At 43.2% G+C, this 20,903-nt stretch overlaps 1 protein-coding gene across 1 annotated transcript in view; it reads right to left on the bottom strand.

Moving 5' to 3' along the window:
* LOC126260354 (uncharacterized) overlaps positions 1-20,903 on the bottom strand; it is a 109,326-nt gene that overhangs the window by 28,741 nt on the left and 59,682 nt on the right. Inside the window, exon 5 of the mRNA XM_049957680.1 lies at positions 6,535-6,665. Coding sequence (XP_049813637.1) covers positions 6,535-6,665 — 131 coding nt within the window. The remainder of the gene's footprint in view (positions 1-6,534; positions 6,666-20,903) is intronic.

Genomic DNA, 20,903 nt, shown 5'->3' with positions numbered 1-20,903 from the left:
TAGAATGCACTGGTTTAAACTATTTGCCGGGGATCAGCACGAGATTTAAAGTTAGTGGTATGACGTGGAGCTTCTGGCGGTGGGAAAATTACACTGGGAATCCCCTTACACAAGGACATGCACCAAGATTTACGCAAAAACAAAAACTTAGAGTAATTTGCCAATCACTAGTCTGCACAGTCAAACACACAAGTATAGTTCACTTCTTTGTAGAAGCACGTGTATCAGACACCTGCTGCTTCTGCTACCGCTGCTGGCGAGTCCACAATATATCGATCCTCTCGGGCATGAGTCATGTGGCCGATGAGATGCTGCAATGCGTTGAGTATGGCATACTGACCCCATCAATTCAATATTCATATGACAGTCATGGGATTCGGTCCAACGTGAGCAGTAGTACGACGCAAAAGTAATCGATAGAGCACGGACCTGCCGCTGTAGAAGTCCGACGCGTTTCTCCTTTTTAGCCGAGGCCTAACACAATCTCCTCACAAATAACCGACACCCGAATGCGATTTCTTAATGAGAAACCAGCTGCTTACTCTTTCCATATATGCATAATAGACCACATTGTACAGTTACGCTGAAATGGTAACTAACTGCATATCCAAGTATGTACGAGGGTTGTTCAATAAGTAATGCTACACTTGTATGAATGCGGCTTATCTTTCCCGACACAGAGCCACAGGATGGTAGCAAAGCAAGTTTCTTTTCCTGCTGTCTTTCTTTTCCAGTCTTCCACTGAAGATCGCTTAAGAAGTTCTGATAAGCCGCCTATTGATAAGACACAAGATCAAATCAATCTTGAGGCCTCCAACGAAAATCTGTCAATTACTGGGACCAGTTAAAGACGCAGTAGGTCTCAGAACACCTGGAGTCTACGAACTACCTTGTGAGTGTGGCCAGTCGTACATCGGACAAACAGTGCGCACTATGGAACAACGCAGGAAAGAACATGAGAGGTATTATCGCCTACGCTATCCAGAGAACTCTGCGTTAGCTGAGCATGCGTTATAAAACGGTCACCACATGGAATTTGACGATAACTCTGTCGTGCCTCGCGCTAACGGCTTCTGGGACAGAATTGAAATAAAAATTACCGCAGACACCCTGAATAAAGACAGTGGCTTGCAGCTCAGCGCTGCGTGGGATCCAGCGATCTCGCGGTTGAAGTGGGCACATCGAACGCCGACTCAAAACATGCCCATATATGGCAATGTCACGAGCACCAGTGACGTCATAGCCGGCAGCTAGCGTATATAAGGGCGCACCAACAGCCCGCTGGCAGTCATAACATTTGACAATGGACAAGGAGTGCTTGGCCGAAAGCTCGTGTAGTTTTAAGCAATTGACGCGGTTGGAAACCCGAGAACATTTTTTCAATGCTACACTTTTTTCTGAAATCATGTTGGTTTTATTCAGGATTTCATTACACCATATTATTCCCCACTCTTTTGGCTAGACAATCCTATTTTTCAACATAATCTCCGTTCAATGTGATGGCCTTATGCTAACTTACTGGGAGGGCGTATATGTCCACATGGTAAAAAAGCAGAACACCTTGAACGACCAGAGACAGGATGCTTATATTCACAGGACATGCACATTAATATGTTCTGCAGAAATGATTAGCATTTGAAACATGTCAGCCCATGGATTCAAGGTCAACATCAATATAGCGGCGTGATACCACCTAGCGCTAAAATGTGCCTGTAGCTCTCGTTGTCTCTGTAAACAGAAGGTAATGGATGAGTGTCACTTGAACAGACATGCACGATGTCTCGTAGACGGATGCGCCACCCCTACCGCCAAATCAGTGAATTTGAAACAGGACACATTTTTGGCATGAGGGAGAGTGATGCATTTACCCAGGAAATTGCTGTGGGATAAAGTGTTTCAGCAGTGCAATGGGTGCGTGCAGAATGGTTCATGGAAGGCCGCAGAGCACGACAAGACGGGTCAGTTCACACCAGCCAGACTACCCCACCAAGAAGACCGACACCTCATCGGAAAGGCATTGCAGGATAGATCCGCGTCCTCCTCAGCTCTGGCGCAACAGTGGAGCAGTGTAACACATCGTACACTATATGTAAAACATTCTCAGTTGTCTTGCCGCTTCAATTCGGGATAAAATCTCAAGCTTTCGACGATATCCTCCATCGTCATCGTCAGGAGCAACTGACTGTCTTCACTGCTGCTGTGGTAGCCTTTTTTATAGCCCGTGTGCGGCTTCTGATTGGTCAGCTTGTGATTGGTCGGCAATTACGTAATGCTGTCGCAGACGATGTCACTGTGTGCGCCGGTGGCGCAACCACTTCCGTTGGAACGTAAACCTTGGAAGGAACGTCTCTGCTGCTTCTCTGCATCAAGCGCTCGTTTCCATGCACAGCTCAGATGGTTTCCGCTATCGCGATTAAAGTTCTTTTGGCTCATTCTTATTTCAACAGCCTCGTTAGTAACAGAATCCCAGTACGTGGAGGCATGGGACAGAATTTTTGTTTCATCGAACAATATGTTATGTTTGTTCGTCAGGCTGCGCTCCGCAATTGCCGATTTCTTCAGTTCTGTATTCTGTTCTGCTCAGCGGTCGAAAACGGTACGAATGTTCTGACCTATATAACTGCTTCCACACCCACAGGGGATATTATAAACTCCAGGGACCCTGAGGCCGAGATAGTCCTTAACAGGGCGCATCATCTCCTTAATTTTCTTAGGAGGACGAAAAATCGCAGGACTCTTCCTATTTTGCTGGAAAGGATGAAGATCTTGCCATATTACCAGTTGACAAAGGAAATGCCACTGTGGTGCTTAATACTACCGAATATCATAGTAAAGTGACATTACTGTTGGAGGACAGTACGTATAAATGTCTTAAACGGGACCTAACTTTGGCGTACAGCAGAAAAACCATGAAGTTACTGAAGAATTGCGGGCTGCCAGACGATGTTACAAAAAAATCTCAGAGTCCGAGCTCCTAGACCGCCCAGGTTGTGCGGACTACCGAAGATCCACAAGGATAATGTTCCTATGAGACCTATTGTCAGTGCAGTTGGCTCTCTTACTTACAAGCTGGCAAAATATCTAACAAAGTTGATGACTCCTATAGCCGGCCGGTGTGAACATCACATCAAAAACTCCCAGATGTTCACTGAGAAAATCAAACAGATTAGAGTTGGTCCAAATGACATTTTAGTCAGTCTGGATGTGGTATCGCTGTTCACAAAAGTTCCGGTGGAGGACACTTTGAGAATGCTGGCGAATCTTTTTCCTCCTGAAACTATAAAGTTGTTCCGGCTTGTGATGACGACCACCAACTTCTTGTATGGTAACAAATTTTATGAAATGACGGACGGTATGGCGATGGGCTCTCCGTTGTCTCCATCACTGGCTAACTGCATTAAATTCAAATCCCCTCCGTCCATCCTTATTTTATCGTTATGTTGACGATACATTTATGATCTGGCCACACGGCGCAGAAACTTTCGAACAATTCATGGAACACATGAACAGCATACATTCGAACATCCAGTCCACTGTCGAGATGGAGAAGGAAGGGAGACTGCCTTTCTTAGACGTTTTACTACAACGACAGGCGGACGGGCTTCTTGGCCACTCTGTATACCGTAAGCCGACGGATACCGATTTTTACCTGAATGCACAGTTTCCATCATCCTGCTCAGAAGAGAGCCGTTTTGAACACGTTGGTGTATAGAGCAAAAACTGTTTCTGACGAGGACCACTTAAGGTCCGAGATTAACCATCTGAAGTACGTGTTCCAAAAGAATGTATATGGTGCACGCGATATAAAGGCAGCGTTCTCCGAAAAAAGGAAACGTGAAAATGCTGCACACTCACACGTTGAAACACCCATTGCGGTTCTTCCTTTTTGTGGCGCGATTTCCAGCAAAATAGGAAGAGTCCTTCGTAGACGGGGTATAAGACCGATTTTTCGTCCTCCTAAGAAAATTAAGGAGATGATGCGCCCTGATAAGGACAATCTCGGCCTCAGGGTCGCTGGATTTTATAATATCCCCTGTGGGTGTGGAAGCAGTTATATAGGTCAGACCATTCGTACCGTTTTCGACCGCTGAGCAGAACACCAACACCATATTAAAAATACAGGACTGAAGAAATCGACAATTGCGGAGCGCAGCCTCACGAACAAACATAACATATTGTACGATGAAACAAAAATTCTGTCCCATGCCTCCACGTACTGGGATTCTGTTACTAACGAGGCTGTTGAAATAAGAATGAGCCAAAAGAACTTTAACCGCGATAGCGGAAACCATCTGAGCTGTGCATGGAAACGAGCGCTTGATGCAGAGAGGCAGCAGAGACGTTCCTTCCAAGGTTTACGTTCCAACGGAAGTGGTTGCGCCACCGGCGCACACAGTGACATCGTCTGCGACAGCATTACGTAATCGCCGACCAAACACAAGCTGACCAATCAGAAGCCGCCCACGGGCTATAAAAAAGGCTACCACAGCAGCAGTGAAGACAGTCAGTTGCTCCTGACGATGACGATGGAGGATATCGTCGAAAGCTTGAGATTTTATCCCGAATTGACGCGGCAAGAAAACCGAGGATGTTTTACATGTCGCGAAATACTTCGTTCCCACATCGTATACTATCAGAGGTGACAGGCCATCGCCGTTTATTATGCCATGAGTTACGTGCGCTTCGTCCTTTTCTCCAACTACCTTCGAAGAACGTGCAGGAACATGCTAAACGGCAATTGTGCGTGGAACAGCGTCACTGGGGACAGGAATGGCATCAGATACTGTTTTCAGACGAATTTAGATTCTGTTTGTTTGAAAATTATGGCTGCATTTTGTTTCGCCACAGAAGGGGGAGCGGAAATCCAAGGCGTTATGGTGTGGGGTGCTACTGGGTAGAACCACAAATCACATCTGGTGCATGTCCAGGGGACTGTGAACAGTGAGACCTACGTGAATGACATCCTGCGACCCACAATTATACCCTTTCTGCACAACACCCCAGACGCCATTTTTCAGCAAGACACTGCACGATCACATGTTGCTGCACGAACACGTGCCTTCTTGGTGTCACAGGACGTCAGCCTTTTCCCCTGGCCAGGCAGATCTCCATACTTGTCGCCAATCGAAAATCTGTGGGATATGGTGAAACAATGGGTGCAGCACTGTGAGCCAATGGCAACCACCACAGGTGAACTTTGGAAACAGGTGAATGCAACATGGATGGCTATACCACAGGACGCCATTTGCGCCTTATACCCTGTGCCTGTATGCAACAGGGCACATGCTGAACCGAGATGACTGAAATGGTAACATTTCTGCAGAAAATACTAATGTACTTGTCCTGTGAATATGAAAGTCCTATCTCTAGTCGTTCACGGTATTTTCTTTTCTGAATATGAGTGTTTTTCCACAGTCCACCTGCTGCTAGTCTCCGACCAATGGTGCTGATTACACAGAATGGCAGGCGCAGATGTGGAGGGGTTACAGTGTGCTCGGTGCAGAATATGGCGATTCTCCCTTATGGTGGTTAGACATAATGAAGAAAGAAAGATTAGCGTTTACATCCCGTCGACATCGAGGTCATTATAGACGGAGCACAAGCTCGGTCTGTTTCAAGAATAGAGAAGGAAATTGGTCGTATCCTTTCAAAGGAACCAACCTGGAATTTGCCTGGAGTGATTCGGGGAATTAACGGAAAACCTAAATCTGGATGGTTGGACGTGGATGTGAACTGTCGTCCCCCCGACCGCGATTCCAGTGTGCTACCCACAACACCGCCTCGCTTGGTGTGGTCAGACATAGTCGACCGGATTTTGACGATGAATGTGCTTGCCCTTACGTTCTCATGCTGTTCAACATCGGTCCAGCTTCACGTCCGACTGCTCAATAATTCATGATACTGAACTATTCAATCAACCAGCCAAATGAAGGCCCACAACAGGACCCTTCCAAACTCTGTCAGCGGATAACGCTGTCTCCGATGAGTAGGTGGACAGAGCGAGATGGCGCAGTGGTTGGCACACTGGCATACAGGAGGAGGACGGTTCAAACCCATGTTCGGCCATCCTGATTTAGTTTTTCCGTGATTTCTCTAAATCACTTAATGTAAATCCGGGATGGTTCCTGTGGAATGGCACGGCCGACGTCCTTCCCCCTGCTTCCCTAATCCGATGGGACCGATGACCTCACTGTTTGGTCTACCTGTCCATCACAGTGTTCATTCAGCATCTGATGCTGTTCATGCCTCTTACACATCCTAAAGCTCGGTAACAACAGTAAACACGAACAACACTAATGCACTCTGGTGGCCGTTCTACCTATCACACAGAATTGGAACCCTAATCATTTACATACCTGCTGATGGTGTGTATGTGTACGAAGTTACAGTGGCATCTGACCACGTCATCTGGGTGCTTCACTTTTTTGTAAGGCAGTGTACGTCTTATAATCAGTCAAAAGTAAAGTAAGATGTTCAGCGACAACCGCTGACAAACCAAAAAGTATATCTGAATGTGCTGCTGTGCTGACGTACCTTATGATAACCTGGTGGTGCAGCACATTTCGAACCAACTGCGCGTGGGCGTCGCGAGGGTTAGCTGACGGAAGTTCGTCTGCTTCCTCTGACTTCTTGGCGACGACTGGGTTGTTGCAGGCGTCCATCGTCTGGTATCAAAAACGAAAAGTGCGGTCAGTGCACAAGGTTCGGCGATGTTTATACCATTAATAATTTGATGTGGTTATGTTTCCACAACGTCCCCTGTGATCTGCGTCTTATCCGGAACCACTCAACATTCAAGAGTGAACTCAAGACTTACATATTAGGGACGGTATAGCCACCATTGTTGGGCCCCTCTCATCTCTTTCTTTCTCCTCTCCATCATAGCTTCGAATTTTACCATTCTATTTCTCTTCCTCTAACCTATCTACCTCTTCTATATCTCTTTCACCCCATTCTATCGTCTTATGTCTCTGCTTGATGAGAATAACTCACAAGCTGCAAGAATATAACGAGAAAATTCCCAACTAGCAATAGGACTGACATTCATAAAAGAAAAATATGTTTACTTTCATATACATAGTCATTATTATTATTATTATTACTATTATTATTATTCTTGATTGTTATAATTAATTTTTGATTGTTATAATTATCATTGTACTACGTTTATAATCTCTATTTTTTTTCTTAACATTAATACTGTATAACATGTAATATGTCCTTAATGTTCTGTAGAAACTGAAATTTGTTGAATCTGAGTATGCCTGGTTAGGTGTAAGAGAGGGCCTGAAGGCCCTAATCTTGCCAGGTAAAATAAATGCATAAATAAATAAATAAAATAAATAAGAGTAACTACCAATTAGTTTGACGCGAAACAAGTTATACCAATATACAATCTCTAGTATGATGCTATTTCTCCCGTAATGAATTAAATTTTAGAGATAACAAGCTTTACTATCGATTATGTTTTGTAGAATATAAAATTTACATCATCAATCAGTTGTTTCATATCCGCTGCATTACAGGCTCTACTGCCCCGCAACCGTGGGACATGCTCACCAGACGGTAATAAGGTAATCGGTGACATCAGTATCTAGTTTCGGAGAACATACTGCTACATAACGCAAAGTAAACAGTTTCTGACAGGGATTTTTGTTTTTTAATTCAAAAACGTCTTTACCTGTGTCAGTAAGTAACTACGCAATTATGTGTTAACGAACACAACCTGTATTTAAACAGTTACAACACATTATACGAATACAACTATGTAAAGCACATTATGCAGCTTGAAAAGTGTATAGCAATAAACAAATAAAAAATAAACTCTTTAGAGCTGGTGTTCCGACACAATTATTTCTTTCTCTTCGCTAATCATCGGGGCTCATTTCGAAGCGGGACCCATCACTGAAGACAATTCTACTTCAGTCAATGAGATTCCAGGCAGAAGATGTGTCTGGAGGCACCCTGGACAGTTGTGGCATACCAATCTGACTGTCGTCCGCCATAGGGCACGACAACCAGGAGTGTTGGTGTGGGGCGCCATTTCTTTTCACAGTAAATTGTCGTAGTTGTGTTGGAAAAGTACCAGAGCTTCAAGCGCTGATAGAAAGCACTGTAGCTGAAATTGTTATAGGAACAGAAAGCTGGCTAAGGCCGGAGATAAATTCTGCCGAAATTTGTACAGAGGCGCAAACCGTGTTCAGAAAGGATAGATTAAATAAAGTAGGTGGTGGTGTGTTTGTGTCTGTTGGTAGTAGTTTATCTTGTAGTGAAGTTGAAATAGATAGTTCCTGCGAATTACTACGGGTAGAGGTTATACTAAACAGCCGTACCAAAATAATAATTGCCTCCTTCTACCGACTCAGAAGATGCAATATCTGCACGCTTCAAAGAAAACTTGAATCTCATTACAAATAAGCACGCCACTCATACAGTTATAATTGGTGGAGACTTCAATCTACCCTCGATTTGTTGGCGAAAACACATGTTCAAAGCCGGTGGTACGCAGAAAACATCTTCCGAAATTGTACTAAATGCTTTCTCTAAGAATTACTTTGAACAATTAGTTCATGAGCCCACACGAATTGTGAATGGTTGCGAAAACACACTTGACCTCTTGGCCACAAATAATCCTGATCTAATAGAGCGCGTCATGACGGATACAGGGATTAGCGAACACAAGGTCATTGTAGCGAGGCTCAAAACCATAGCCGCGCGGGATTAGCCGAGCGGTCTGGGGGGGCTGCAGTCATGGACTGTGCGGCTGGTCACGGCGGAGGTTCGAGTCCTCCCTCGGGCATGGGTGTATGTGTTCGTCCTTAGGATAATTTAGGTTAAGTAGTGTGTAAGCTTAGGGACTGATGGCCTAAGCAGTTAAGTCCCATAAGATTTCATACACCTTTTTTTTTCAAAACCGTATCAACCAAAACCACCAAAAATAAACGCAAAATATATCTATTTAAAACAGTAGATAAAAATTCGCTTGATGTATTCCTAAGAGAGAGTCTTCATTCCATCCAAGCTAATTATGTAAGTGTAGACCAGATATGGCTCAAACTCAAAGATACAATATCGACAGCAATAGATAGATTCATACCGCGTAAGTTAATAAGGGACGGGACTGATCCACCATGGTATACCAAACACGTCAGAACACTGCTGCAGAAGCAACGAAAAAAAAGCATGCCAAATTCAGAAGAACGCAAAATCCCCAATACTGGCTAAGTTTCACGGAAGCTTGAAATTTAGTGCGGACGTCAATGCGAGATGCTTTTAATAGTTTCCACAATCAAACATTACAGTAGAAAACCCAAAGATATTCTTGAAATTAGAATTATATACCTCCAGCTGCTGACGGGCGTTGATATATGTCAACGGGAACAGGTGAACATGTGTGCCCCGACCGGGACACGAACCCGGAATCTCCTGCTTACATGGCAGGCGCTCTATCCATCTGAGCCAACGAGGGCACAGAGGATAGTGCCACTGCAGGGACTATTTCACGCACGCCTCCCGTGAGATCCACATTCTCACCTTGTATGTCCACACACTACATTCGTAGTGTCCCATCCCATACCCATATAAGTACAAAGAGATTCTGCTCGTATGTAAAGTACACCAGTGGCAAAAAGCAGTCAATACCATCACCGCGCGATAGCCATGGAAATGTTACCGATGGTGCCACTAAAGCGGTGTTACTAAATACAGTTTTCCGAAATTCCTTCACGAAAGAAGACGAAGTGAATATTTCAGAATTCGAAACCAGAACAGCTACTAGCATGAGTGACATAAAAGTATATATCTTAGGTGTTGCGAAAAAACTCAAATCACTTAAGAAAGGCAAGTCTTCCGGTCCAGATGGTATACCAATCAGGTTCCTTTCAGAGTATGCAGACACAGTAGCGCCTTTCTTAGCAAACATATACAATCGCTCACTTGACGAAATGTCCCTGAAGACTGAAAAGTAGCACAGGTCACACCAATATTCGAGAAAGGAAATAAGAGTAACGCATTGAATTGCAGACCCATATCACTGACCTCAATTTGCAGTAGGATTTTGGAGCATATACTGTACTCGAACTTTATGAATCACCTTGAAGAAAATGACTTATTGATACATGACCAACACGGATTCAGAAAATATCGTTCTTGTGCAAAGCAGCTAGCTCTTTATTCCATGAAGTAATGAGTGCTGTCGACAAATGATCTCAGATCCAGAAGGCTTTCGATACCGTGTCTCACAAGCGACTATTAATCAAATTGCGTTCATATGGAGTTTCGTCTCAGTTGTGTGACTGGATTCGTGATTTCCTCTCAGAGAGGTCACAGTTCGTAGCGATAGACGGTAAATCATCGAATAGAACAGAAGTGATATCTGGCGTTCCGCAAGATAGTGTCTTAGGCCCTCTGCTGCTCCTGATTTACATAAATGATCTAGGTGATAATCTGAGCAGCCACCTTAGACTGTGTGCAGATGACGCTGTAATTTACCGTCTAGTAAAATCATCAGACGATCAATTCCAATTACAAAATGATCTAGGGAGAATTTCTGTATGGCGCGAAAAGTGGCATTTGGCTCTAAACAAAGAAAAGTGCGAGGTCATCCACATGGGTACTAAAAGGAATCCGATAGATTTTGGACATACGATAAATCGCACATATGTCATTTCGACTAAATACCTAGGAATTACAATTACGAGCAACTTAAATTGGAAATACCACATAGATAATATTGTGGGGAAGGCGAAACAAAGACTGCGCTTTGTTGGCAGAACACTTAGCAGATGCGACAAACCCTCTAAAGAGACAGCCTACATTACACTTGTCCGTCCTCTGCTGGAATATTGCTGCGCGGTGTGGGCTCCTTACCAGATAGGATTGACGGAGGACATCGAAAAAGTGCAAAGAAGGGCAGCTCGTTTCGTGTTATCACGCAATAGGGGTGAGAGTGTCACGGATATGATACGCGAGTTGGGGTGGCAGTCACTGAAACAAAGGCGGTCTTCTTTGCGGCGAGATCTATTTACGAAATTTCAATCACCAACTTTCTCTTCCGAACGCGAAAATATTTTGTTGACGCCCATCTACGTAGGAAGAAATGATCATCATAATAAAATAAGAGATATCAGAGCTCGAATGGATTTAGGTGTTCCTTTTTCCCAAGCGCCATTCGAGAGTGGAATGGTAGAGAAGTAGTATGAAAATGGTTCGATGAAGCCTCTGCCAGGCACTTAACTGTGAATTGCAGAGTAACCATGTAGATGTAGATGTAGAAGACCCCTGTGATTCTCATCCGCGGCACCTTCAAAGCACAGCGGTACGTCGGCCATATTCTACGTGCCGTTTTGTTGCCATTCATAGCAAGCCATCTTGTGCTTACATTTCAGCAAGATAACGCCCGCCCGCACAAAGTGAGAATTTATACTGCTTGTCTTCATGCTTGCCAAACCCTACCTTGGCCAGCAAGGTTGCCGGATCGCTCCCCAGCTGAGAACGTGTGGAGAATTACGGGCGTTATGGGTAGAGCCTTCCAACCAGTTCGGTTTTTGACAATCCATCGCGCCAATTGGACAGAATTTGGCACAATAATATAATAACTCCATCAATCAATGACAGGCCGAATAATTACTTGCATAAGGGCCAGAGGTGGACCAACACGTTATGGACTTGCTCAATTTGTGAAGCTCCTCCTATTGAATAAACCATTCAATTCTTCTGAAACTGTAATGATTTATTTGTCCGTACATGTACACACATCTACTGATTTCCGTTCAGTTCGGATAAATCATATGTGATGCGCCGTTTTTTTTTTTTTTTTTTTTTTTTGTCTTAGAGTGTATCACAAGCTGCTATTCCGCATTTGAAGATATATGAAGTAGGATCATGAAGTTAAATGCTCAATATAATTATAACATCTGTAGTCACCTCAGTTTTCTTACTGATAGAAATACTCGTTAGGGAAGGCACTTTATTAAAAGGCAGGCAGAGATAATATAGACAATTACTGGCCAATTTCTTTGTAACTAGTGTTTCAGAAAGTTTTTGAGAAAACTCTGAGAGTTGTGACACATCTAGTGCACGCAATTTGCTGTCAGACTTGCAGTTTGGTTCCAGCAAAGGTGTGTCCTCAGGAAATGCTACTTATTCTTTTGTGTGAAAGGAACTAGCAAGGCTCAACGAGAGGATGAGGACATCAGGCATTTTCTTTAGTTTCACAGAAGCACTTGATGGTGTGAACCACGCAATACATCTGTCTTTCACAGTAAAAACTGTATCATATGCAAAGAAAAAAATTGAATAATGTGTCGTGTTCAATGCAAGGTCGTTGATATAAATCAATTAATGCAACGCCCCCCCCCCACTCCCCAAACAGAAAGCCTTGGCACCTCTCACTTCGCAGGAAACCTTTCTGATTCAACCTGTTTTTGACACTGAAGGACTACCTTCTTCTTTCTGTTTTCCAGATATGAAGTGAATCATTGTTGAGCTTTACTGCTAATCCCATGATGTTTCATGTTTAATGTTTCATGGGATTTGATTTCTGTTCGGGGGGGGGGGGGGGGGCGCCGGCATTGCTTTCCTTGATGTAATCAACGATCTGCCACTAAACACAACTGATGATTCAAATTATTGCTCTTTGCACATGATACAATAGTTATTAGCACTTTTATTTTCACAAGTCCGTCTTGATCACATAGATTTCTTTACACTTTATGACCGGTTTCGGTTTATCGCCATCTTCAGATCTGTTGTAAGTATAAATATTGTGGAAGCGACCAGGTTCAATTAATTAAGATTAAATCTATACAAATCTTAGTGATGCATGAAATATAAAATATTTACAGCCACATATGGCAGTCATACATACCGTTAAAATATTCTGATATAGAGCATCGTCAAGTTAAACATGTGCGTGCTAATACTCAGATTGCGTCATTATTTATACAGAAACCTAAACCAGCAGAGGGCACTTTATCAGAGTACATAGTAAATCAGTGTCGCCAATATAAAGATTAAAATGCGGGATGCATTGTCTTTAGTTAAAAATTAATCCCCCTCGGCTAAACGAGCGGCTGTCATAAAATCACATACTGATATACTATATGTGAAATTTGACCCATACTTGAAATCCATAAAAAGTACAAATAATATACAATACAGCCTTTAGCCTGGTTAGGTAACATACAACTTTTACGAATGCCCGCATCTCGCGGTCGTGCGGTAGCGTTCTCGCTTCCCACGCCCGGGTTCCCGGGTTCGATTCCCGGCGGGGTCAGGGATTTTCTCTGCCTCGTGATGGCTGGGTGTTGTGTGCTGTCCTTAGGTTAGTTAGGTTTAAGTAGTTCTAAGTTCTAGGGGACTTATGACCACAGCAGTTGAGTCCCATAGTGCTCAGAGCCATTTGAACCATTTTACGAATGCCAGTATAAAAAGTATAAAACAAAAAATAAATAATCACAAAATATTCTCTCCTAAGATCATAAAGTGAAAAGAAATCTATGTGATCAAGACGGACTTGTAATAATAAAAGTGCTATAAATAAAATGATCGCGGGCTCTTATACAGACTTTGTCTTCAATTGATAGCAATAGTTGTTGTCAAAGACGTGTACCCAGAGTTTCCACGTCTGCGAAATTTAATGGGATCTCCCATATTTCACCCACAATTTCTCCTGCCGCCCGTATTTTCGGCAGGTCTTCCGTATTTTTCGGATTTTCCCGTATTTGGCCCATCTCACGCATTTGACGCACTTGATAATGTTTCTCCTCGTGTTTCCTGAAGTTATATTTATTGATTTATTCTAACATTTCCGTATCTTTCAAAGTATTTCGTTAACAAATCAACAATCGATATTTCCAGTTTATCATCTATGCGTTATTTCTTTTTTCTGTTGGCAAGCTTGTAGCTTCCGTGACAAAACTTTCGTCTTGTGCTTCGGTAGTGTGTAGACGTGCAGCTCAATCCCACTTCAGTGAGCAGTTTATATTGTATTTAACACAACTATTAACTGTTGTTGTTGTTGTTGTGGTCCTCAGTCCTGATACTGGTTTGATGCAGCTCTCCATGCTACTCTATCCTGTGCAAGCTTCTTCATCTCCCAGTACCTACTGCAACCTACATCCTTCTGAATCTGCTTAGTGTATTGATATCTTGGTCTCCCTCTACGATTTTTACCCTCCACGTTGCCCTCCAGTGCTAAATTTGTGATCCCTTGATGCCTCAAAACATGTCCTACCAACCGATCCCTTCTTCTAGTCAAGTTGTGCCACAAACTTCTCTTCTCCCCAATCCTATTCAATACCTCCTCATTAGTTACGAGATCTACCCACCTTATCTTCAGCATTCTTCTGTAGCACCACATTTCGAAAGCTTCTATTCTCTTCTTGTCCAAACTGGTTATCGTCCATGTTTCACTTCCATACATGGCTACACTCCATACAAATACTTTCAGAAACGACTTCCTGACACTTAAATCTATACTCGATGTTAACAAATTTCTCTTCTTCAGAAACGATTACCTTGCCATTGCCAGTCTACATTTTATATCCTCTCTACTTCGACCATCATCAGTTATTTTACTCCCTAAACAGCAAAACTCCTTTACTACTTTAAGTGTCTCATTTCCTAATCTAATCCCCTCAGCATCACCCGATTTAATTTGACTACATTCCATTATCCTCGTTTTGCTTTTGTTAATGTTCATCTTATATCCTCCTTTCAAGACACTGTCCATTCCGTTCAACTGCTCTTCTAAGTCCTTTGCTGTCTCTGACAGAATTACAATGTCATCGGCGAACCTCAAAGTTTTTACTTCTTCTCCATGAATTTTAATACCTACTCCGAATTTTTCTTTTGTTTCCTTTACTGCTTGCTCAATATACAGATTGAATAACATAGGGGAGAGGCTACATCCCTGTCTCACTCCTTTCCCAACCACTGCTTCCCTTTCATGCCCCTCGACTCTTATAACTGCCATCTGGTTTCTGTACAAATTGTAAATAGCCTTTCGCTCCTTGTATTTTACCCCTGCCACCTTCAGAATTTGAAAGAGAGTATTCCAGTTAACGTTGTCAAAAGCTTTCCCTATGTCTACAAATGCTAGAAACGTAGGTTTGCCTTTCCTTAATCTTTCTTCTAAGATAAGTCGTAAGGTTAATATTGCCTCACGTGTTCCAACATTTCTACGGAATCCAAACTGATCTTCCCCGAGGTCCGCTTCTACCAGTTTTTCCATTCGTCTGTAAAGAATTCGCGTTAGTATTTTGCAGCTGTGACTTATTAAACTGATAGTTCGGTAATTTTCACATCTGTCAACACCTGCTTTCTTTGGGATAGGAATTATTATATTCTTCTTGAAGTCTGTGGGTATTTCGCCTGTCTCATACATCTTGCTCACCAGATGGTAGAGTTTTGTCATGACTGGCTCTCCCAAGGCCATCAGTAGTTCTAATGGAATGTTGTCTACTCCCGGGGCCTTGTTTCGACTCAGGTCTTTCAGTGCTCTGTCAAACTCTTCACGCAGTATCTTATCTCCCATTTCATCTTCATCTACATCCTCTTCCATTTCCATAATATTGTCCTCAAGTACATCGACCTTGTATAAACCCTCTATATACTCCTTCCACCTTTCTGCCTTCCCTTCTTTGCTTAGAACTGGGTTGCCATCTGAGCTCTTGATATTCAACAAGTGGTTCTCTTCTCTCCAAAGGTCTCTTTAATTTTCCTGTAGGCAGTATCTATCTTACCCCAAGTGAGACAAGCCTCTACATCCTTACATTTGTCCTCTAGCCATGCCTGCTTAGCCATTTTGCACTTCCTGGCGATCTCATTTTTGAGACGTTTGTATTCCTTTTTGCCTGCTTCATTTACTGCATTTTTATATTTTCTCCTTTCATCAATTAAATTGAATATTTCTTCTGTTACCCATAGATTTCTACTAGCCCTCGTCTTTTTACCTACTTGATCCTCTGCTACCTTCACTACTTCATCCCTCAGAGCTACCCATTCTTCTTCTACTGTACTTCTTTCCCCCATTGCTGTCAATTGTTCCCTTATGCTCTCCCTGAAACCTCTGGTTTAGTCAGTTTATTCAGGTCCCATCTCCTTAAATTCCCACCTTTTTGCAGTTTCTTCAGTTTCAATCTGCAGTTCATAACCAATAGATTGTGGTCAGAATCCACATCTGCCCTGGAAATGTCTTACAATTTAAAACCTGGTTCCTAAATCTCTGTCTTACCGTTATATAATCTATCTGATACCTTTTAGTATCTCCAGGATTCTTCCAGGTATACAACCTTCTTTTATGATTCTTGAACCAAGTGTTAGCTATGATTAAGTTATGCTCTGTGCAAAATTCTACAAGGCGGCTTCCTCTTTCATTTCTTCCCCCAAATCCATATTCACCTACTATGTTTCCTTCTGTCCCTTTTCCTACTGACGAATTCCAGTCACCCATGACTATTAAATTTTCGTCTCCCTTCACTACCTGAATAATTGCTTTTATCTCGTCATACATTTCATCAATTTCTTCATCATCTGCAGAGCTAGTTGGCATATAAACTTGTACTACTGTAGTAGGCATGGGCTTTGTGTCTATCTTGGCCACAATAATGCGTTCACTATGCTGTTTGTAGTAGCTAACCCGCACTCCTATTTTTTTATTCATTATTAAACCTACTCCTGCATTACCCCTATTTGATTTTGTATTTATAACCCTGTAATCACCTGACCAAAAGTCTTGTTCCTCCTGCCACTGAACTTCACTAATTCCCACTATATCTAACTTTAACCTATCCATTTCCCTTTTTAAATTTTCTAACCTACCTGCCCGATTAAGGGATCTGACATTCCACGCTCCGATCCGTAGAATGCCAGTTTTCTTTCTCCTGATAACGACGTCCTCTTGAGTAGTCCCCGCCCGGACTACGAGTAGGAAAAGTGTTGTATATATGGATAGTGCCATGATGCTATGAAAGTTGCTGTAATTAAATATTACGGTAAGTACACTGAGGTGACAATAGTCATATGATACCTCCTAATATCGTTTCGAACCTCATTTTTCCCGGAGTAGTGCTGCATCTCGACATGGGGTTGGGTTGGTTTGTTTGGGGAAAGAGACCAGACAGCGAGGTCATCGGTCTCATGGGATTAGGGAAGGACGGGGAAGGAAGTCGGCCGTGCCCTTTCAAAGGAACCATCCCGGCATTTGCCTGGAGCGATTTAGGGAAATCACGGAAAACCTAAACCAGGATGGCCGGACGCGGGATTCAACCGTCGTCCTCCCGAATGCGAGTCCAGTGTGCTAATCTCGACACGGCATGAACTCAACAAGTCGGTGAAGTCCCTTTCAGAAATATTGCCTCTATAACTGTCCATATTTGCGAAAGTGTTGTCGTTGCAGGATTTTAGCACCAACTGACTTCTCGATTATGTCCCACAATTGTTCGACGGGATTCATGTCGGGCGCTCTGGGTGGCCAAATCATTCGCTCGAATTGTCCAGAAAGTTCTTCAAACTAATCGCAGACAATTGTGGTCCGGTGACACGGTGCATTGTCATCCATAAAATTTCCATCGTTGAATAGCTGTAAATGTTCTCCAAGTAGCCGAACATAACCATTTCCAGTCAATGATCAGTTCAGTTGGACCAGAGGACGAAGTCCATTCCATGCAACACAGGCCACACCATTATGGAGCCACCACCAGGCTGCAGAGTGTCTCGAAAACTTGGGGCCATGGCTTCGGGGGTCTGCGCCACACTCGAACCCTTCCATGAGCTCTTACAAACTGAAATCGGTCATGATGTGTACAGGCCACGGTTTTCCAGTCTTCTAGGGTCCAACCGATATGGTCACGAGCCCAAGAGAGGCGCTGCAGGTGATGCAGTGCTCTTAGCAAAGGCACTCGCTATGTTCGTCTGCTGCCATAGCCCATTAACGCCAAATTTCGCTGTACTGTCCTAACGTGTACGTTCGTCGTACGTCCCACATAGATTTCTGCGGTTATTTCACGCTGTGTTGCATGTCTGTTAGCAGTGACAACTATATGTAACCCACACTGAGACAAAAAATTTGTCGCAGAACTTGACTAAAAGAAGGAATCGGTTGATAGAACACAATCTGAGACATCAAGGTATTGTCAGCGTAATATTAGAGTGAAGTTTGGGGAGTAAAAATTGTAAAGGGGACCAAGAGATGAAGACAGTAAGCAGGTTCGGAAGGATACGTTGCGCCAGTTATTCGAAGATGAAGAGGCTTGCACAGGATAGAGTAGCATGAAGAGCCGCATCAAACCAATCTTCCGTCAAAAGGAGACCAAAACAGAAAAATGGTGAAACATTCTGTAGTGTCACCGCCAGACACCACACTTGCTAGGTGGTAGCTTAAATCGGCCGCGGTCCATTAGTACATGTCGGACCCGCGTGTCGCCACTGGCAGTGATCGCAGATCGAGCGCCACCACACGGCAGGTCTCGAGAGACTTACTAGCACTCGCCCCAGTTGTACGACGACGTTGCTAGCGACTACACTGACGAAGCCTTTCTCTCAATTGCCGAGAGACAGTTAGAATAGCCTTCAGCTAAGTCCATGTCTACGACCTAGCAAGGCGCCATTAGCCTTAGATAGCTTGTATCTAAAGAGTCTCACTTGTATCGCCACAATCTCCAGATGTCTCATCAAGAACGATGTATACAAGGATGTATTAAAAGTTAAGTATTCAAGGAGCTACGTACTTTTCTTTATAACATTCATTACGTATCCTGTTTCAGACCTCCCTCCATCCTTCGTGAGTTAGCGCGTGCATCTTGGCCGCCTCTTTCAATTAGTGTACGTAGTGTTGGCAAGTCTGCCGACACTACACATTCGTTCAGTGAACACTAGACGAGAAAAATATTCACGTTTGCATAACACTTCTTTTAATCGTTGTACAGAAAGGTGTGTGTCATTAAGCAGATTTAATTTTCAGTGGCCTTCCAGCATAACAAAAAATCATTTCTTCAAATCTATGTTGATAGGTTTCCTTACGTCACGTTCCGTTTATTTTGGACTGGAGCTCATCGCAGTAGTTGTGAAATTTTCTCCGTAATGTGTTATTTATTCGTATGGTCACCTACTTTTTATTTTTCACGCTTTACTAATTCTTTAGCATCTTTCGTTTACAAATTTTCTGATCAGCGTTCTATAAACTATCTACTGACTTGTTCCCTGGCCAAGTAGCTTTGGCTTACGTTGACCCAGGGAACGTGATGAATAAATACGTAACAGTGTCCATTTTCTTCAAGACAGGTTCCATTCCACAACCGACACGTTTCCCATCTCGAAGCACACTCCTGTAGCTTCAAAATTGTATTTCATTTCCCCTCATTCACCCAGTTTACACCATCGTACTTACACACTTTTCCATCAACGATCTTTTTTTGTAGAGGATGGATTGTCACTTTGATTCCCGAGGTCACCAAAAGGCTTTTCGTACTGACTTCTGTAAGGGAGGTGTTTGCATTTTCACAAAGAGATGGGAGAAGAACGAGTCCTATTCGGACGGAGGAGGTCATTGTTTCTGGTCCTGCAATGAACGGCAGTCTGCCATCCTCCAATTTCAAGTTAAGGAAGCGGAAACTGACCAAGGAAAAATTGACAGGAATTGGCGCCTTTCAATCTGCCCTAAAGGCGGTCTACGCAGCGATCCAGCTACCAATTTGTAGCTCCCTCTGGTTTCGAAAATTTCAGGCGAGCAGGACGCTGATATCTTCCCTGGTATGAATGTGTGTACCAACCATAGTTCAGTTCTGTCCCAATTATATTGGATAAGCGTCTTCTTCTTCTTAGGCCTTCAACCATTAGGTTCGTTAGCAGCAGTTCGTCGTTCATTTCTGTCTTCGACCTACCTCTTGAGACTGGTATAGGTTGTGCAGCTGTATCCTCCATGATCTGGTTCTTGTATTCTAGACTCGTTCTGCCTCTTGTATTTGTCTCTTCTACTGTCCCTTCAACGACACCTCTAATGATACCATCATGCCTCAGCAGATGACCGACCCATGCATCCCTTCTGTGCAAAATTAGCTTCAAGAGACAAGGCTTCTCTTCCTCCATTCCGTGGAGAACCTCTTCGGTTCATATTTTGTCTATCGAGGAAATCTTGAGCATTCTGCGGTAGCACCACATCTCGAAGGCTGTTATTTTATGTTTTTCTGGTTCTCGAAGTGTCCATGTTTCACTTCTGTACAGCAGCACACTCCAAACAAACGTCTTTATGAAGTTCCTTCTAAGATAGTTGTCTACGATGCTGTATGTTTGAGCGAGCGTTGAGCAACGATGTTTTGTCTGTTCGCCGCTAAGATTTTTGTTTTACCTTTATTAATTTTCGTATTATTTGGAGAGGTGAGGGTGATTTCCGCCTGGGCCACATCGCTTCTAGTTGTTCTGCATCTTCACTGAACACTGCGGTATCGTCAGCAAATCTCAGCATGTGTATTTTCTTTCCATGAATTTTAATTCCTCCTATGTCTCTCAGCTTCTCTCTAACTTCAACTATTGCCCTATGAATGGTTCCATTGTACAAGACAGGAGAGAGTGATCAGCCCTGTCTTACACTCTGCCTGAATCAAGTATAAACATTCCTGCGACTGTCAGAAGAAAGAAGGAGATGTAAATGACTTGTTGTTTAAATGCAGTTTCTTCGAAGCACAGGAAAACCGTTTACTGGTAAATCTTGCGAAATTAAAGATGCCCCTTCCAAGTATTGCTCCTCAAATATGTTGTTGTTGTGGTCTTCAGTCCTGAGACTGGTTTGATGCAGCTCTCCATGCTGCTCTATCCTGTGCAAGCTTCTTCATCTCCCAGTACCTGCTGCAACCTACATCCTTCTGAATCTGCTTAGTGTATTCATCTCTTGGTCTCCCTCTACG

This window comes from Schistocerca nitens, chromosome 5, assembly GCF_023898315.1.
Source record: "Schistocerca nitens isolate TAMUIC-IGC-003100 chromosome 5, iqSchNite1.1, whole genome shotgun sequence".
NCBI lineage: Eukaryota > Metazoa > Arthropoda > Insecta > Orthoptera > Acrididae > Schistocerca > Schistocerca nitens.
This window is presented reverse-complemented; position numbering and strand designations above follow the sequence as displayed.